The sequence below is a fragment of the Haliotis asinina genome, chromosome 8 (genome assembly GCF_037392515.1).
Source record: "Haliotis asinina isolate JCU_RB_2024 chromosome 8, JCU_Hal_asi_v2, whole genome shotgun sequence".
NCBI lineage: Eukaryota > Metazoa > Mollusca > Gastropoda > Lepetellida > Haliotidae > Haliotis > Haliotis asinina.
In genome coordinates this window covers 15,134,588-15,155,452 of record NC_090287.1, presented here as the reverse complement: position 1 = coordinate 15,155,452, position 20,865 = coordinate 15,134,588, and the positions used below count along the sequence as shown (strand labels likewise).

General features: G+C 43.3%; 1 protein-coding gene across 1 annotated transcript in view; it reads left to right on the top strand.

Moving 5' to 3' along the window:
* LOC137293765 (anaphase-promoting complex subunit 1-like) overlaps positions 1-20,865 on the top strand; it is a 61,954-nt gene that overhangs the window by 36,644 nt on the left and 4,445 nt on the right. The window contains exons 33-50 of the mRNA XM_067824479.1: positions 122-213; positions 776-862; positions 1,104-1,151; positions 1,370-1,452; positions 1,674-1,752; positions 2,074-2,148; positions 2,733-2,809; positions 3,496-3,586; positions 4,101-4,214; positions 5,393-5,538; positions 12,708-12,794; positions 14,026-14,221; positions 14,714-14,781; positions 17,016-17,091; positions 18,441-18,503; positions 19,229-19,309; positions 19,419-19,704; positions 20,449-20,580. Of these exons, the coding sequence (XP_067680580.1) occupies positions 122-213; positions 776-862; positions 1,104-1,151; positions 1,370-1,452; positions 1,674-1,752; positions 2,074-2,148; positions 2,733-2,809; positions 3,496-3,586; positions 4,101-4,214; positions 5,393-5,538; positions 12,708-12,794; positions 14,026-14,221; positions 14,714-14,781; positions 17,016-17,091; positions 18,441-18,503; positions 19,229-19,309; positions 19,419-19,704; positions 20,449-20,580 (1,881 nt within the window). The remainder of the gene's footprint in view (positions 1-121; positions 214-775; positions 863-1,103; positions 1,152-1,369; positions 1,453-1,673; positions 1,753-2,073; positions 2,149-2,732; positions 2,810-3,495; positions 3,587-4,100; positions 4,215-5,392; positions 5,539-12,707; positions 12,795-14,025; positions 14,222-14,713; positions 14,782-17,015; positions 17,092-18,440; positions 18,504-19,228; positions 19,310-19,418; positions 19,705-20,448; positions 20,581-20,865) is intronic.

Here is a 20,865-nt window from a genome sequence, read left to right as displayed (position 1 = left end):
TGTGCTTTGCCGTTTTCATGTCTGGTGTCTACACATTATACTCATGTATGGGAAGCATATGTGAAGTATGTGGTACATTAAAGCTGTTTAGGTCTCAGTTGATTCCATTTTCTTGTGACAGGTCGCCCCCCAGGCCCTGAGATGGAAAACTGTTCTGACAGGGAGTCCTATGCCCTGGCAGCTGGTCTTGCCTTGGGCTTGCTCATGTTTGGGGTCAGTAGAATCAACACATAACTTTGGACACTTGCCTCAAAGATATATTTTTTCTGTCAGTCACCTGACATGTTGACCTAGAACTGAAGTAACATGCACAAGTCAGGCAAATTCAGATTAATTCAAGAAAATCCAGTGTTCACGAATAGTGTCTGACCCTTTGACAAATCTGGCAGATTTGCCAGTGGTCAGATAAAAATCAACAACCTGCCAGCCCTAGTGTCTGACTGAATATTTCACAGTCTTTCTGTAAAGTTGTTACTTGCTGCATGTGACACTTGTTTACTGTTTAGAAATCTTATGTTTGTTATCATATAATGTTAATAATTTCAATGCCAATTACAAGAAATGTTAAATCTGAGATGTTTTTTTTAGCTTCATCCTGTGGGTCCTGTGAATTTTCAGTGGGTCAGACAGACATCAGAAACTTACAGGACCCAATGTCCTGTTACTTTGAAACACCATCGTGAACGCTGAAAACCAGGTTTATATGAAGGATTAATGTTTCAATTTGAACTATGTCATTGGCTTATGCAAGAAATATTGAATGCTATGTTTACAGAAGGGGAGGCAAACAGTGGGTCTGTCAGACCACAGCATGGCGGACATCTTATGTCACTTTATGGTAGGGGGTCACAAGAGACCACTGGTGAGTTATTTCCCTTTCATTTGAAGTATTTCCACTGATAATCATTATCATTATTGTAACTTTTTGGTTCTGTTTTTAATAAATATTCTTTTAAGGTCTTGGAATAATTGTCTGTATCATTTTAGGTGTCACAGTTCCTTGCATGTTAATTCTCAAATTCTAATTGGAGAGCTCCTTTAGTAAACAATCAGTAGTAGAGTTCATTGGTTCATGATGACATTAAAAACACTGTTGCTTTCAGCCTGGTCCTTATAAGGATAGGTACAAGTCTCCCAGCTACCTTATATGGGTAAGTCCATGTACAGTTCAAGCTGCTTGTCATTCTCACACTGCCAGGTCTTGGTCTGATATGTTTAATTCACATCTTCTATTGCTATAAGTAATAAATGTGTCAAAAACGTCAATTATTGTAGCTAATTTGTTCCTAACTCTGATACTCATGCTTCTGAAGAAAGCTGAATCAGTTTACCATACTTTCAGCTGTTTCATTTCCCCAATATATTGCAGGAGGGTGATAGTGTGAATGTCAATGTCACAGCACCGGGGGCGACCCTAGCACTGGGGATGCTGTTCTTCAACACCGGCAACAGGTAATGTGGAGATACACATGAGAGTTAGATATATTTGAAAAGATCAGATCTTATGTGTTGAGAAAACTTTTGCCAGACATTCTGAATTTTCAGAAGAACAATTCTGAATGGTCATGTGCTGATTCTATGAATGATTTGTTGTAGATTTTGTTTTTAATATAATTATGAATGGTCATCACTCACTCACTCAATACAATTGATGTTTTACTGTGCTTTAACAGTGCAGTAGCAGAATGGCTAAAGCCACCAGACACTCAGTTTATGCTGGACCATGTGCGACCTGACTTCCTGTTGCTCAGGGTAAGATGTATATTGGAATATATGTTGATAAAATATGGATATCCTGATTAACACATATATGTAAAGCAGAATATTATGCATTTAGAGTGACATGGAAAGTATTCACTAATGACAAGTGATAGCATTTTGTCTGCATTTTGAAGTTGAGGGAAATGGTAAATCCTCTGTTTAAGTATATCGGTAATACATCAGTAATTTTGTAAAGACTAATGGTACATAACTGGAGCTGAAATGAGACCAATAAGTCCTCATCGTAAAGAGCGTTTGCAGTTTCAATCCTGTGTTTGATTTTGTCAGCATTTTTCTGTATCAATATTACAGACACTGAGCAGAGGCTTGGTGATGTGGGACTCAATCGTGCCTAATCTCAGCTGGGTTGGCAGCCATATACCGGAGGTCAGTGAATGCATACACTCTCACCTGTACAATTAACTGATGGGTGCCCAGGTACTGTTTTAGCCATTTGTCATAAAGTATTGTTTCATTAAGGTGGTCAAAATATTTTTGTGAAAATATTGACCCAAACAATATCTTTGTATTCAGGATTTCACAGAATCAAATGTATGAACAGGATTGGGTACTGAAGGTCAGAACTGGACTGAAACATGCTTGTCATAAGAGGCAACTAAAAGGATCATGTGGTCAGGATCACTGACGAGGTTGAAATATTTACTCATGCACACCGCCAAGTGAAACAGTATAACCACCTTGTAATGTGTCACTCAATTTTGACATTGTCATGATCATACAACAGAGCCTTTGAAGTAAGTAGACCGAAGATTCAACATTGAATGACTCAGTCTTCATATAGACAACAATTTAGCCCATATACACTCTGTGAAACTGGTACTACCACATTGTAAACATCATTTCTAAAATTAGATTAATCAGAATGTTTACAGACCACTGGATTCACTTGTTGATGATTCTGTGTTGAATAAAGATACTGATGTTACAGAGAGATACATTTATGATTTCAGATTGTAAAGAAATATGCCTTTAAGAAGAATCAAACAGTGGAAGAGGAGGATATTTTTATTGACTTTGAAACAATGAGGTAGACATTCTCAGTCAGTGTAGTCTGTTTAGAATGAATACAGACAATGGCACCATATCCAGCTTCCGATATCTGTGCTATGTTTACTTCTCACTGAGGTCTTATCCATGGCATCACCTATGTTTATAAGAATACAGTCCTGTTTGTAGCATGGAAATGTTCATTTTCCGAATTATTTTTGATCACTAAACATCTTACTTTTATGTTACAGTTATTGGAATTTTGTGAATAGAAACCATCAGTTGTATTGATTACAGGTGCTTGCCCAAAACTACCACAAAATAGTGTGTCGTTTATATTACCATGTAATAGTTTTGTGGTTCTCTGCAAATCACAGTATTGTGCATGTCTTTTTGTGATGCCAGTTTACCAAAGAAGGTAATTAATACACCACTATGTTTGTTGATGAGAGAGATGTTTTGTAGATACACTTGGAGTATAGGGCAAGCAGAAATTTTTGTAGGGAGAGAACAAGCCAGAAAATCAGACAGTCATGACTTATTGTCTGGAAAGGGTACCCTGGATATGATGTTTTAGCATTTAGAGTTTATTTGTCTGACTTCTGCCATACTGCAGTGCTGAGCCAAGTAGAGCTGACAGATACTACTGATGGTACAACTAGTTCCATTGTGTGATGGGTTGAAGGTGCTTTCACTGCTGCTGTCAATCTGTGTGTGTTTTTGCAGCCAAGCTTACTGTAACATAGTTGCTGGGGCATGCATGGCGCTCAGTCTCAAGTTTGCTGGATCGGCCAACCAGACTGCTTATAATACTCTAGTAAGTACTGTCCTCAGTGCCAGATAGGTATTCCACAGCTTTGCACATATCATCCCAGATTACAGTACAGGTTTTGAAACAATACACAGATTGTCTGAAGGCTATTTTCTTTTGATAAATGCAAATATATGAAATATAAGTCAAATGGCAGGGACCAAACAGTTTCGTATATCCATCATTTCATTAAAAGTGATTGTAGACATAGCTTACAGTTTCAAGTTGTTATTTGACGTTCTGTTGAGACTTGTCTTACAACAATAGGGTATCAACAGCTATGCATATGAACAAGAAATCAAGCTTAACGTCATATTCAGTGATCGGATAGGATAGAATGTCAGTCTCCTCGAGTTATTGTGGCTAAGTGATCTATGTATATACCCCCTGGGGTTTTCGCAGAATAACTGAAGAATCCTGAGAAGTTGTTTAATCCACCTGTCACTGTCTCCAGTCATATTATGTGTCTTGTTTCAGCAGTAGTGATTGAACTTCCAAGTTTGACATTTCTTCTCCCCAGATGGACTGTATGAAGCGTTGTCTCCAGGCACTGTCTGTCCCAAGCTATTGTGAACAGGCAGGCAAGAGCTCTGTGGAGAATGGCCTGTGTGTCATACTCACTGGATTGTCCATGGTGAGGAGTCAGTTTGCTTTCTAAAGCTGCCATCACATGGCAAACTCAAAGTTTGACAACATATGTTGTCAAACTTGATTTTTAGAGTGTGAACATTCCAACAACAACAATTTCAGAGGTGTCAAACTGTTGTTGAGAAATAGGACTGGTCTGAACATATTTTTCATCAAATGTTTTTTGTTGTCAAAGTGTTGTTGTGAAGTGTTGTCATACTCAAGTCATTCAGAAACAACCAATCACGGTCAACGAGCATGATGTTTTAGTTGTATGGTCAACATGATCTACAATGGCATTGATCCAATGACATGAAAGTTTGACAGCATGTGTTTGACATGTGAAAATACAAGTGTGACAACTTTTGAAATTCTAACAACATGTGTTGTCAAATTTTAGTTTGCTGTGTGAAGGTATTGTCTGAACACAAGCACTGGGTTCATGTGGCACAAAATCGTCTTAGTCTTACCTCTTACTGGGTCAAGGGACACCAAATTTACAAATGTGCCACAATTTCCTTTCAGATTACATCCTTTGTATATGCCAGAAACCTTTAAACATGGGATTGAATTTCAGATTTTAGATTTGCTTACATTGTATTTCTACATTTGCCAGCAGCATACCCACTGATTATAACTAGTGGTGTTCCGATCATGGAAAATAATAACAAATGAACTGAGAGAAGGATGAAAGATGATTATCCATTCTAATAAAACATATTTTGATTAATTTGAAGTTTATTGTTTTAATGTAACACACCTGCATGAAATAAACAATGAAATCTGTTATATTTGATGAATATTCACAAACAGACATGCACTCAACAGAGTAAAGCTGTGTGCATTGTGTTCATTGTTTTGTATTCATAACTTCTGTAAATATTGCTTTAACCTGTGTATGAATAAATATTACATCTATTGTTGAAGTAGTGAGAGGTACTGATAAATAGTTGGTGTATATATAATCTGAATAATTACCTCAATATTAATTAGAAAAAACCTGGGGAAACACCTTTAAAACTGGTGATTACTGGTGTGCTCGTAGCACTAAGGTGATTTTAATTTCCATACTACAACATTGACTTGGACTATGCTATGACTGCTTTGAGGAATGGGGCCCTGTGATGTGAGGTGAGTACACCAGAGTCCTGACCTTCATGTGATCCAGGCAGTTCTGGTTTGCAGGTGATGGCTGGCACAGGGAATCTGGAAGTGATGAGGATATGTCGCATGTTGAGGAAGAGAGTTGGCCCCCAATACTCCTACATGATGTATGGGTCCCACATGTCCATAGCCATGTCTACTGGGCTACTCTTCCTGGGTGGTGGCAGGTAATGCACAGGGGTTAGATCTGACATGTCCATAGCCATGTCTACTGGGCTACTCTTCCTGTGTGGTGGCAGGTGATACAGAGGGGTTAGATCTTACATGGGCTACTCTTCCTGGGTGGTGGCAGGTAATACAGAGGGGTTAGATCTTACATGTCCATAGCCATGTCTACTGGGCTACTCTTCCTGGGTGGTGGCAGGTAATGCACAGGGGTTAGATCTCACATGGGCTACTCTTCCTGTGTGGTTGCAGGTAATACAGAGGGGTTAGATCTTACATGTCCATAGCCATGTCTACTGGGCTACTCTTCCTGGGTGGTGGCAGGTCATGCACAGGGGTTAGATCTCACATGGGCTACTCTTCCTGAGTGGTGGCAGGTAATGCACAGGGGTTAGATCTCACATGGGCTACTCTTCCTGTGTGGTGGCAGGTAATACAGAGGGATTAGATCTGACATGTCCATAGCCATGTCTACTGGGCTACTCTTCCTGTGTGGTGGCAGGTAATGCAGAGGGATTAGATCTTACGTGTTCCTAGTCATGTCTACTGGGCTACTCTTCCTGGGTGGTGGCAGGTAGTACAGAGGGGTTAGATCTTACATGGGCTACTCTCCCTGGGTGGTGGCAGGTAATACAGAGGGGTTAGATCTTACATGGGCTACTCTTCCTGGGTGGTTGCAGGTAATACAGAGGGGTTTGTTCCAGGTTGTCCATGACCTTGTATATGAGGCTACTCTCAATGATAGTGTTTGGAACAAATTTACACAGCAAAACTAGAAACCTCTACCTTTGCCAAATACCTAAAATTGTACACACTGTTTTTATTCTGTTGATATATTTGTTAATTGCAGTAAATGTCTATTTCATAATTCTTTTTCAGAAGAAGTCCTCCTTGGGGTACATATAAGCATTTTTATGTCCATTAAAAATCCCTACGACAGTTGTAACTATTTTGATAATAAAATATTTACAAAACAAAAAACTCGTTTTTGTCTTGTGGGACCACCTTTACAGGGCCCCCCAGGCCCCCTACAGCCAAGAGCAGGTAACTCTGGCCGTCTACCTCGCACCTCACTTTTCATGCTGTCGTTCGACTAGAAAGACGTGTGTGGTCCATTTAGATAGTTTTTGTGCTATCTGCCTACGGAATTATGAGTGAGAAAGAGTCAGCTACTGTATGTATGGTTCCTTTTCTTTCGCACGGGCGTTAGTTGGAATTTCTTGGCTGAAATTTTCATTCATATATTGTTGTAACTTTGCCGGTCGGGTCCTATCTTCCTGTCATGTGGCAGGCAAGATGGCGGTCTTTATGGCTTCTTTTTAGTGCGGGAAGTGTTTCGCTTGCGTCTCACTTATTCCTACGTGTTTCTTATTAGTATGTTTTACATGCTAAGATGTCTTAACCCATTTGTTCTTGTTTCAGTCAAAATGGGGATGTTGGTTTTTAAGACTTTTCGTCTTTTTCATTGCATTACGCACTTGTGTGTGCACACTTGTTATTGCATTTATCCGCTTATACTTTCTTGTTTAGCTGGGTTAATGTATTTTGGCAATTTATTATCGCCCGTGCGTTTATATTTTGCATATTGTGTGTTCAATTGCGTATGTTTTCTGTACATCAGTTACCATTAGTTGGTTCTGATTGTTACAGTTTCGGGGTGCACCCAAGTCTTGGGTCTAGGCTCAGGCACGGGTGCTGTCCCTGTGGGAATCTCAGATCCAAGCTACGGCTCTGGTGTCGTTTTCCCAGCTGGCTCTAGGGGTTTTGCACCGAGCACCGGCTCGGGTGCAATTCCGCTTGCCGGCGCCGGTCCATCGGGTCTCGTACCGTTGGTCACCGGCAACCTAACTGGTGGTTCTCGAGCACCGGCTTTGCCGCCTGCCTCGGTTCCGCTCAGTGCATCGGGTGTCCCTGCTTCGGCAGCCGACCCCACAGGGTCTCGACACCCTGGTTCTTCAATGAGCCAGGGGTAGGCCGACTCGGACATCTCGGCTCTTCTGGGTCTGTTGTCCTTGTTGACGGGTCCCTTGTGCGTCGGGGTTACCGGCAACCTAACTGGTGGTTCTCGAGCACCGGCTTTGCCGCCTGCCTCGGTTCCGCTCAGTGCATCGGGTGTTCCTGCTTCGGCAGTCGACACCACGGGGTCTCGGCACCCTGGTTTTTCAGTGAACCAGAGGTAGGCCGACTCCGACAACTCGGCTCTTCTGGGTCTGTTGTCCTTGTTGACGGGTCCCTTGTGCGTCGGGGTTACCGGCAACCAAACTGGCGGTTCGAGCACCGGCTTTGCCGCCTGCATCGGTTCCGCTCAGTGCATCGGGGTCCCTACTTCGGCGGTCGATCTCACGAGGTCTCGACGCCTTCTTTTTTCGGCGAACCGACGGAGGCCGATTCGGAGCTTTTCGCTCCGTTCGTCCCCGGGGCAGGTACGCGAAGGGATCGCGGTAGCACTGACCCGATTCCACGGAGTTTCGTCTTCCTGGGAAGTGTTTACTCCGTGCAGGGTAGCCGAGATCAAGGGGCTGTGCCGCAGGTGGTCATCCCTGCGGACGCCCCCGATCCCGCGGAGTTTCGTCTTCTTGGGGAAGCGTTTGCTCCGTGTAGGGTGGCTGAGGCTCAATTGCCTATTTTACCTTCACTCCTCAGTGAGGTAATTAATCTGCTCCTGTAGGGTAGCCGTTCGCGGTTCGATCTCCCGGAGCTTGACCGGCTACTTGATGGGGGACGATGCGCTATTTGACCCTCCCGCTGTCGACGAGTGCGTGTACGCCTCGATCGCGCTTGGGGGGTCGTCTGGCCACTGCCAGGCGTCGGCTTGTCAGGGTCGCCGCTTGCCGCTTTGTACCTCATCGAACCAGGTGTTGCGCTCGGTTTCCGCTCCTTTGAGGAGCAATATCGGAACGCCGTGCAGCAACTTAAGGTTGCGGTGCACTCAGCCTACCTCTCTGTCTTGCAGAGGCAGGTGGTGTCGCAGGAGGACGGGGACGAGGTGTTTTCCTCGTCCACGTTAGAGCGGCAACTTACGGAGGTGCATTCACATTTGACGCGCGACTCAATGCGTTCACGAGTCAGATGATGTATGCTGTGATTGGCCTTCGTAGGTTATGGCTGTCGCCAGGTATTCACCGGCTACACAGCAGGCACTGCTGTCTCTGCCTTTCCGACTGGGCTTGACCCTGTTCCCGGGGGCTTTGACGGGAGTTAGTGAGGCTGCGGAGGCCGTTAGTCAATTCAAGGACTCTTAAGTCTTTTCTTGAACAACCCTCCACCTCTCGCTCGCGGCCTTCGGTCCTCAGCTCAAGCTATCCTGCGACTCAGTCTAAGGATGCGCCGAAGTGGACTGCTCCACTACAGGCACGGAAGAGCAAGGGCAGGGGTAAAGGGAGTACCTCCGGAGCCCTCAGTTGTCCCGTTGCAAGCGGCAATCTCTGCCGTCGGCCGGGACACTTTGCCTTCTACCCGAAATTCCTGTGGGTGGTCGCCTCCCGTTATTACTCAGGGATGGCCACACGCCACAGTGGAAGCGAGAGCTTACTCCTTTTGCCGGGATTCGCTGCACTCCGGTGCCGAAGTCTCCGGAAAAGGTGGCAATCCTCCGTGCCGAAATTCAGTCTTTACTGGACAAGGCAACTATAGAGATGGTTCCATCAGGACAGGAGACTTATGGGGTTTTACTCCACTTTTTTCCTGGTAACCAAAAAGAACGGAGGGTTCAGACCCATTCTAAATCTCAAAAGAGGAGGGTTTGAACAACTTGATAGAGGTGCCGTCTTTCAAGATGGAGACACTGAGGTTAGTGATCTCGTCTGTAGAGGCAGGGGATTGGCTTACGTCAATCGACCTCAAAGACGCATACCTCCATGTACCGATGCATCCCGAGTTCAGGAAATACCTTCGGTTTTCCTTCGACGGGGTTTGTTATCAGTTTCGTGTGCTCCCCTTCGGCATCTCCACGGCGCCAAGGGTGTTCACCAAACTCATGCTAGTACCAGTTCAGGTCGCCAGGGCGCAGGGCAACTTTTGTTTCCCGTACCTGGACGACTGGATCCTCAGAGCGCTCTCCCAACACCTAAGTCGAGAATCCACACAGCAGGTGATGGATATTCTCACCAGACTAGGTTGGGTTATCTATCTTAAAAATCAATTGGTGCCGAGGCAGGATCTGGTTTTCTTAGGGGCGAGGTTCGAGACAACCCGAGGGGTGGTTTCTCTGTCCCAAGAGCGCATTTTCAAGGTACAGGGCATAATGTTAAGGTTCCTTCAGTCCCATATTGCCTCAGCACGGACGTGGCTTCAGTTGCTAGGCAACATGGCGGCGACGGTGGACATAGTCTGGCGTGCACGTCGGAGAATGCGTTCCATTCAGCAGGCGTTAGCACAACAGTGGTCCCACTCGGAGAGCTACGAGAAGAATCTGGCTATTCCCCAGTGGTTGATACGTCACTTGCGGTGGTGGACAGATACCGGGAATCTATTCAAAGGTTTACCTCTGATGACCCCGGTACCGTCGCTCACAGTTCAGACGGATGCCTCCCTCACAGGGTTGGGGGGGATGCGTCCTGGGCGACCTCGCGATGTCGGGACTATTGTCCGACCAAGAGGCGACCTTGCACATCAATGTGTTAGAGTTGAGAGCTGTGACGTTGGTGTTCGAACGCTTCGTGGATCAGGTTCGAAGCCGAGTGGTTTGTCTAGAGATGGACAACCAGACAGCGATGTCCTACATTCTGAAGCAGGACGGCACTGTGTCTCCGTCGCTCCTTCAGGAGGCGTGGCAGTTTTCTACTATGGTGCGATCAGTTCAGCATACGGGTTATGCCTGTGTGTCTCCCAGGGGTCGACAACGTGCGTGCAGATGCGCTCTCACGACGTGTTCTGGCTCCCCACGAGTGGTTGCTCGATCGGGAGATATTCGGGATTATCTCCCAGTTGTCTGGGTCGTTCTAGGTGGATCTGTTTGCCTCTGGAGTGACGAACTAGATTCCGGGGTTTTTGTTCGCGGATTCCTGATCCGAGAGCGATTGCCGCCGACGCCTTCCAGCGGGACTGGACGGACAGGGTGGTGTCGGCGTTTACGCCAATTCCCCTGATTTCCAAAGTTCTGTCTCAGCTTGCCACCCAACCAGCGCGGCTACTAGTGCTTCTCGCACCTCTGTGTCCGTCTCAACGCTGGTTTCCGGTAGTACTCAGGTCGCTAGTGTAGCCGCCGGTACTATTACCGCGGCGACCGAACCTACTATCCCAGGACGGCCAGCCTCACCCCAATCCCCAGGATTCAGTGGGTGGCCTGGCCACTGTCCGGAATCGTCTCCAAAAGAGCGGAATTCCTGCATCAGTTGCAGACACAATTCTGGCTTCGTGTACGGATTCCACGAATGTACAGTGTGAGGATAGATGAGCCTGTTATGCGCGCTGGTGTGGAAATAGAGGGATTCTCGATCCCTTTTCTTCGACTGTAGTTGAAGTATTGGAGTTCTTACCGTCTCGTTTAGAATCTGGCTTAGCCGCTTCTACGATTCGAGGCTACTCCCTGGCTATTTCAGCCTTCCACATACCCGTTGAGGGTGCCTTGTTGGGACAATACCCCCGGGTACAGCGTTTTCTTGCAGGCGTGGACAGACTGCGTCCGGTCGTGAAATTTGTCTCGAGTATTGGAATGGTTACCCACTCCTCTCGTTTATGACTTGGCCAACCCGTCGTTACAACTGTTAAGTTGGAAAACGACTTTTTAGTGGCGGTTACGTCTGGTAGACGTGTTAGCGACTTACACGTCATGTTTTCAGACCCGGATCTTACTATGTTCCATAAGGATCGGGTTAGCATTCGCTTACCGGATTCATACCGCCCAAAAAAATTCGATCATTCGCTTCGAATGACCGCGCCTATCGATCTAACTGGGTGCATGCTGCCTGCGTCGTCTGATAATACATACCGTAAGGTTCGTGTATTAGACGTTATGAAACCTCTTAAAGTTATTTTAAGAGAATAGCCTTGCTCCGTACGGAGAAACAGCTATTTTGCTGTTGTGGTGGCGGAATGGCTGGCTATCCGACTGATACACAGACGGCATCCCGATGGATTGTATCGGCAGGCTGAAAGGTCTATATACATAAAGGCTTATCTCCCCAAAAAGGGGTTGTCAGCCCACTCAGTGAGAGCAGTGGCCACGTCAGAACCGTCATTACCAACTGAACAGACACTCACGAGAGTGCTCGGTTCGGTCAGTCAGTTCCCTGCAGTAGACAGAATAGTTCTGCTCAAGCTGATTAAGCTTTGTTTGATAACTATATCTGTTTGCACTCGGTGTTGGGTAACTATCCATTCCCATTTTATCGGCGGTGATATTTGGTGATGGTTTCTTAGTCCCGCCCTCTTTGGCTGGGTGCCTTACTTTCCTTGCCATTTCCCTGCTTCGCTTCCTAGTGCGGTATGGACAAGGTTCAGTTTGGCGAGTGTCCCGTACGTCCAGGTCTCCAAACTTTGATTTGGGTGGGCGGGGTTTCTCATTTGGGATTTCCCAAATTCTAGCCAATGGGCATGTAAGCTTTGACAAGCGGGTCCTCAGCTTTGTCACGCCCCCGCCTTGATTGACATCAGCGGTCAGGTGACCAGGTCGGTGCCTTTTCTATTTCCGTGTGATTGTAGATTTGCACTTCGATCGAATGGACTGTTGCTGTCAGACAGAATACCACTCCCAATTGCTTCTCTTCGGGAGTCTGTTTAATGCTTATATGTACCCCAAGGAGGACTTCTTCTGAAAAAGAATTATACAAACCTGTAGAGGTTATGAATTCTTTGAAGAATGTCCTCCTTGGGGTACGGCCACCCGCCTCCCCTCATTCTGTCTGATACGTTCAGCATGAAAAGTGAGGTGCGAGGTAGACGGCCAGAGTTACCTGCTCTTGGCTGTAGGGGGCCTGGGGGGCCCTGTAAAGGTGGTCCCACAAGACAAAAACGAGTTTTTTGTTTTGTAAATATTTTATTATCAAAATAGTTACAACTGTCGTAGGGATTTTTAATGGACATAAAAATGCTTATATGTACCCCAAGGAGGACATTCTTCAAAGAATTCATAACCTCTACAGGTTTGTATAAATATCCCTTGTTAAAAAATGAATTAGAAACATATCAGTTTATGTCAGTAATATGTAATGATGTTGCTCTTTGTCTCCAGGTACACTTTAAGCACAAAGCCCGAGGCTATTGGAGCATTGCTGTGTGCCTTCTTCCCCATCTACCCCGCTCACAGTAATGACAACAGGTACACTGTGACTACACAGTACTGAATACTTATCAGATACTGAATACTGAGAACAAATACATTTGATGCTTTCATATCAGTGTCATGTTTTGCTGTTCACTCTTGTGGGGATTGCAGGATAGGATTGATCCTATGCATATTTAGCTTGTTGTATAAGGCTTGGTAACTGATTGTGTGGTCAGACTCAGTGATGGTTGATTGCTTGTTATCAGTGTATGAAATACGGCCCATCTGACGGCCCTTGGTGGGCTAGATTTCTGATGCATGGTCAGAATTTACAGCTAGCCAGTCTAACGGTCTGGTGCAAAGTTTAGATGTTCTAAACATCTGAATGAATTCTTGGTGTCAGGTCTGGTTAATTTTGTCTGATGCCTTGTCTGGGTTTTTGGCTTATTTCGTGCGTAAAAGATACTAAATGACTTTCCATGTAATACCATTTTATTAAACAAGTTAATGATTTGGTATCAAAAGAGCAAAAGTGAGTTTGATACTAAATCTTTCATGAGTTTAAGAAAAAAAATTATTTCATGGAAGTGAATTTAGTATTCAGTTTGTTACTCTCCAACATACATTGATAGAAATTGTGGCGAAATTGTGATAACTCTAGCTTACTGTTAGTAACACTATTGCGACAGATGCATTAGCATTGTGATGTCATGCCTGTAAACCATAATGACATCATACGTCTAGCAATATTACACCAGTGTTATATTGTCGTTATACCTGTGAAGGTCATGGGGTAGAATAGGCCTTCAGCAACCTATGCTTGCCATAAAAGGCGACTATGCTTGTCGTAAGAGGCGACTAACAGGATCGTGTGGTAAGGCTTGCTGACTTGGTTGGCACATGTCATCGGTTCCCAATTGTGCAGATTGATGCTTATGCTGTTGATCACTGGATTGTCTTGACCAGACTCGATTATTTACAGACCGCCGTCATATAGCTGTAATATTGCTGAGTGCGGCGTAAAACTAAACTCACTCACTCATTATATTGTCATAATAATGTTACACTCCAGAATCTTCCACAGGAGAGAATAAACTGATGTTATTGTATCCCATTTGTGTGGATTAATACTTGTTGAGATTGTATTATCTACAGATGTTGTCAGGTAGCTGGAAAGTTGCACTGCTTGCTATCACTTGCTGGCCTTCTGACTCCTGTGTTGACATTCTAGCTGGTGTTTGTGATGTCACATTGATGAAAAACTTTGTCATTCTGTTTGTCTTAGATATCACCTTCAAGCATTCCGCCACCTGTATGTGTTGGCAGCTGAGCCAAGGCTTGTTCTGCCTCGAGATGTGGACACTGGTCACATCTGTTATGTCCCCCTGGAGATCAAGTTCAAGGACTGTGCCTCATACAAGAATGTAAGCTACAGGATCATGGCTCCTTGTATCCTTCCAGAACTGGATCGTATTGAGGAGGTGAGGCAATAGTCCAAGTTGACCTTATTGAAGAGGTGAGGTGGTTATCACAGCTTATTGTATTGAAGGGATAAGCAGTTATATCCAAACTTTTGGTGTTGAAGAGTTAAGCAGTATCCAAGCTTATTGAATTGAGGAGGTGAGTAATTGATCCAAGTCGTCTCTATTGAGGAGCTTAGGTGTGCATTGTGATCCACCAAATGCTCAAATATGACTGTATTAAGAATTTATCTAGCTATTCAAGCAGATTGCAATTTAGGGAATGAGGTACACTGAAACCAAGTTTGGTCAGGAGATTTTGGAATCATTGACATACATGTGTAATGAGACAATATTAGTAAATTTGCTTATTCCTGGGAATGTCAGTGTTTAGATTAACAGTTTAACAGTAAGGTCAACACATACTGATGGTCAGCATACATCAGTGGAATTCCTTCACAGAACCTTCAGTTTCAGTAAGCATCTAGTTGATGTAAACAACTTGTGTTGCAGATCAAGGTCCTGGGGCCCAGGTATTGGCCAGTTACATTCCGTGTGGACAAGAACTGGAACACTATCATGTAAGTGAAACTTCTTTGAAGCAGGAAGTTGTATTACATTTTGTTGATTTCCCAATTGATTGTTTACAATTTTATTGAACAATACAGTTTGACTACTACTGTTTCATTGTGTTGCAATACTGCCTCTAGCATAGGCAAGAAACTCATTCATAGAAGTAGGTGAAACAGATAGAACTTCATGTTTTTGTACATCTCTCTCATACTAACGTCAAAAGGAAACTGTGACAAGAGACTGTCCTTGGTTATTTTTATCCCCCCGGCATGTAATGCGGGGGGGATATAGTCGACGCCTTGTCCTTCTGCCCATCCGTCCGTCTGTAATCATTTTGTTTCTGGAGCGCAACTCAGAAACCGTTCTATATTTTTAGACCAAACTTGATAGATATAATGATCTCAACCTATAGTTGTGCCTTTTGCTATATACAGAGTTTTGGCATTTTTATTTTTTTTGTTTTTCCCTGGAACGTTTTGGTGTTAGTCTAGTGGTGGGGCGGTCTAGTGGTGGGGCAGTCTAGTGGTGGGGCAGGCTTCGTTTCCAGAGCATAACTCAAAAAAACGTTCAATATTTTTCTGCAAAACCTGGTAGACATATGTGGCAGGCCCTAAAGTGGTGCCTTTTGGTATTTACAGCTTTTTGAGATTTATTATTTTCTCAGTTTCCATGGAAATGTTTCGGACTTAGTCTCAAAATGGAGGGATGTGCTTCGTTTCCATAGCAGAACTTAAAAACCATTCAATATTTTTCTGTAAAACTCAGTAGATATATCAATTGGAACCTAAAGTGGTGCCTTTTGCTACTTACACAGTTTTTTGTGATTTATTATTTTCTTGGTCTCCATGGAAACGTTTTGGACTTAGTCTCAAAAGTGAGAGGTGTGTTTCGTTTCTGGAGCAGAACTCTAAAACTTCTAAATATCTTTCAGTAAAACTTGGTAGATATGTATGGCAGACCCCAAAGTGGTGCCTTTTGCTATTTACAGGTTTTTGTGATTTATCATTTTCTTGGTTTCCATGGAAACATTTCGGACTTAGTCTCAAAATGGAGGTATGGGCTTCGTTTCCAGAGGAGAACTAAAAAAACGTTCAATATTTTTCAGCAAAACTTGGTAAATACAGACCCCAAAGTGGTGCCTTTTGCTATTTCCTATTTTTTTTAATGTATTATTTTCTTGGTTCCATGAAGTTGTTGCTGACTTTGTTTCCAGAGCACAACTCGAAAACCATTTCCTATCTTTCAAAAGATCTTGGAAGATATACAAGACAGATCTTGAAATGGTGGCTTTTTCTGATTACAGATATATGGCATTTATATTTTTCATGAATTCCATGGAAACAATTCAGACTTGGTCTAAAAACACAATATGTAACTGTCCGATGATTTGTCCTTTCAAATATGTGGGGACCGGGGGGATATGTCATCTTCTGATGACTCATGTTTTCTTTAACTAGGCATGCAGTGGCATGTAGCAGTGTATCAAATAAGGCCCGACCATCTGAGACAAGCTTGATTTCTGACAGACAGTCTAAATTTACAGCTACCCAGTCCAGTGGTCTTTTAGAAAATTTAGCTGTTCCCATACATTTGAGTAAATCCACCATATCTTGGTGATGTCTGGCTGGGCTTTTGGCATATTTCATTCTTTGATAGAAGTTCTGAATCTTCCAATACACCAGGGTTTTATCAAGACTTTTTAATAGGAAAATACACTGAAAAGGGTCTGCAGTTAATCTCAAAATTGACCACTTTGGCTAAAAGTGTACCATATACTGTTAATACAGTAATAACTGGTATTATTGCTATAATGAGATGAGTTGTATGTTCCTGATTACAGGAACTTTAAAAATATACATGTGTGACTATATTGGTTTTAATCCAGTGTTCATTTTCAATGATTGCCTGGCAAGGATACTTCCTTTTTGAATCCTAGATGAATCAGTGCTTATTGAGAGCGTTTGCCTAAAGAGTGGAAGTCCTGTGCTTGGTCTCTGGGCTCGTCACTCCTTGTTCTGAGCCTGGGGTCAGTGTTGTGTGTCTGAGTCAGGTCATCAGGTCTTGTCATCTGTCATACAGAAGACTTTATCTATATTAGCAATGCTGTGTTATTGCTGGCATAAATTCAGTTTGCACAATAGCCAGTGGCCTGCTAGCCTGTGCCTAGTAAATATTGATCAGGCCAGTAAATCTCCACAGTGAAACTATTTTGCACACTGCTTACATTAATGTGTTGTTCCAGGACTTTGCTTCAGAAGAACGGCACACTCAGTGTGAAGCAGAGGGCTGGACATCTGTCCTACATGGAAGATCAACAGGTTAGAAAATGTTTCATGTTGGAAGTGGATGTGTCTCTTTGGCTTGTGTTGTCCCTGTCGGATCTATGTCTGATAGATTGCTCATTGCTTTAGCTTGTGTTGTCCCTGTTGGATCTATGTCTGATAGATGGCTCATTGCTTTAGCTTGTGTTGTCCCTGTTGGATCTATGTATGATAGATTGCTCATTGCTTTGGCTTGTGTTTTCCCTGTTGGATCTATGTCTGATAGATGGCTCATTGCTTTGGCTTGTGTTGTCCCTGTTGGATCTATGTCTGATAGATGGCTCATTGCTTTGGCTTGTGTTGTCCCTGTTGGATCTATGTCTGATGGATGGCTCATTGCTTTGGCTTGTGTTGTCCCTGTTGGATCTATGTCTGATGGATGGCTCATTGCTTTGGCTTGTGTTGTCCCTGTTGGATCTATGTCTGATGGATGGCTCATTGCTTTGGCTTGTGTTGTCCCTGTTGGATCTATGTCTGATAGATGGCTCATTGCTTTGGCTTGTGTTGTCCCTGTTGGATCTATGTCTGATAGATGGCTCATTGCTTTGGCTTGTGTTGTCCCTGTTGGATCTATGTCTGATAGATGGCTCATTGCTTTGGTTGTGTTGTCCCTGTTGGATCTATGTACTGTAATTTTCTGACTCGATACTATCTAAGAACGTAGTGGTGATTTCTTAATCCTGATTGGAGAAATTTGCTATTTCTGGGAAGAGTAGAAGGTAATAATTCTTCTGATCATGTCGTACCAAGAGACGTTAAAAATAATTCATGTATTCTCAGCCTGTGGTGATAAATAAGACAAGAACTGTCTGCTATGGAACCAGTATTATGTCTTGATGTGAGTGTGTCTGGGTGAGGTAGCATGTTTTGACTGTGGAAAGGTGTATCAATTTGCCAGCTCTGTTAATGATTACACTTGCAAGAACCTAAAACATCTTCACAACATATGCTTGCATGAAATATGTTTTACTTCATGTTATCAGTGCTTTGCAGACCATTGTGATGTCATTAGTTTACATGTTGTCACAGTCATATTACATTATGAGTCTCGTTGCTGCTGAAGTTGGTTAACTTTGCTTTTTACACTCAGGACACTGGTTCTTTTTCTATTCTGAATAAGGCAGATGGAATGATGTTTTAATGCTAACAAAATCTCATACTTGTTTTCCGTTGATGTCAAATATTGCACAGTTTGGACTCAACTTTGTGTTGATGTATAATCTACATCAAAACGACATTGTCATATTCTCCATTTCTGTAATAAAGCTATGTTACACAGAATTCTGTGTTGATACGATGTTTTCATGTTAAATATCACTGTCCACATATTGTTTTTGTGTTTGCAGGGCTATCGAAGTATGCTTGCCAAATCTCTCACTTCTGATCATTCAAGTCACTGTTCAAGCAAGGTTTGTCTACATTCACATTTAGGGATGGTCATTGCAGTATTTACATATAATAGTATTATGATAGTTTCAAAAATGTCTTTACTGTCCTACTGCATACATTTCACTTCATTTCTCATAATTATTACAGAAACAAACAAGTAGCTTTCCAGATAAGAACCACCCATGAAGGTCTGGGATAGAACAGGCCTTCAGCAACCCATGCTTGCCATAAAAGGCACCTGTGCTTGTCGTAAGAGTGACTACGGGAATCAGGTGGTCAGGCTCACTGACTTTGTGGACACATGTCATTGGTTCCCAGTTGCGCAGATCGATGATCATGCTGTTGTTCACTGGATTGTTTGGTCCTGACTCAACTGTTTACAGACTGCTGCCATATAGGTGGAATATTGCTCGGTGTAAAACAAAACTCACTCCCTCCTTCCAGATAAGAACACGTTACACTAGCTCATACTGGTTGTGACAGGTGATCAGGTAGATTTGAGGGTCAGGCTTGGTCATGTTTAATTGCATGTTTTTGTTCCCAAACAATGTGGATTATTCATAATATCAGTCCCTGGATTATTTGATCCTGATTTGATTATTAACAATAAGACCACATGTTTATGACATGTCCATGTCCAAACCAAACCTTTTATATACTGTGTTGATTGCATGTTGAGAGAATATTGTTCATTTAGCAGTTTATACTGTGTTTTATCAGTTATATATATATATATTGTTACCAGCCAGACATCATCAAGTCTTTCACATCCGACCCAAGGATTATTGCATTAGCAGAGTTCTTCCTCAAGTCCAAAGAAGATATGGTGAGTTGTGGATGGCAGTGAATGTGCACTCATTATTATCCTTATTTAAAGCTTCCCTCCCACAAGAAGTACTGTTAACCTCAACCTTTGTGTATTTTGTGTGTTCCAGGACATGTCCACAGTTCAGGAGCTATCGACCATCGTGTACGAGTGTGTTACCCAGGAGAAACCGGAAGCCACCTGCCTCCATTTCATCCTGGAGCAGCTGATCCGCCAGTGTCAGAAGGGGCTGCACACCACGGGGGTGTGGCAGCTGAAGCTGGTGCTGGCCTACTACACCAGCAGGTACCGTATCACCCACACTGCAGAGGACCAGCCACAACACCTTCTGGAGATGGAGTTCCTACTGTGTCTGAAAAGACATCTGGAAGACACACTGGACAAGTGGCATATAGGTGAGTGAGTTCGTTTTAAGCAGCACTCACCAATATTCCAGCTGTATTTCGGCAGTCTGTAAATATTCGAGTCTGGACCAGACAGTCCAGTGGTCCACAGCATGTGCATCGACCTAGGCTATTAGCAACTGATGACATGTGTCAACCAAGTCAGTGAGTCTGACCTCCTGATGCCGTTAGTTGCCTCATACAACAAGGATAACTGAAGATCAGTATTTTTAACTCTGACCTTCACAGGTGGCATAGAGGTAATTGTAGAGGTGCTGATGTTTTTGTTTCAGGTTTTAACACCTTGACAGTTCAACTTATTTGTTTGAGTGGCATTTTAGAAGTTGAGGTGTACAAATAGGACAAATTGTACAGATTCCTTCTTGACAACGGACAAGAATCTGTACCGAAACGTCACAATCACGCAATAAAGAAGTTGTTATCCATACAATTTGTCCTATTAGTTCAACTTATCATAGCTCTTTCAGGACAAGTAAACTTGTTAATCCTGTCTGTTCTTCATTGTGTGTTTTTGGCAATTCAACTGAAACTTCTAGGACAGTGATCTTTGCATGAATGATCCCTGATATTGAGCCTGTAATTGTTTTAGGACTACTTACAGAATACATGTCCAGATGTTTTACTTTTAGGCCACTGAGGCCATTTTAATAATGTCAGTTTTTCCCCATCATGTATTTATCATTTTGAAATTAAATAGATGGTTTAATAGTGCTATCTTCTATGTGTTTCCTGCAGACAATCTGGAGTTGTTCCTGCGTTACCTGAAGGGGGAAGACATGAAGGGGCAGGAGATTACCTGTCTGTCTGGATTTCTGGCCTGGTTTGACATCCCCCTCCCTGAAGACATTGCTCCAGTATTAGCTAAAGGTTAGTGTGCCTCTTGATTTAACTGTGACTAGGTTGTGGCTTTTGTTTCAAAGAATAGCTATGGATTTTTGGCTGTTTCTATGACCATGTGTTGCTTTAAGTGGACATGATGTCAGAAAAGATGGCTGAGAGATGACTGAGAGCATGGTTGTTGCAGACGAACATGCACCTTTGACAAGTTTTAGCTGTAGGTGTTACTGGATGCGTTGTTGTTATGTTGTTTTGTATGTGTAATTATGTTTTTATCCCCCCCACCATGTAATACGGGGGATATGGTCTACTCCT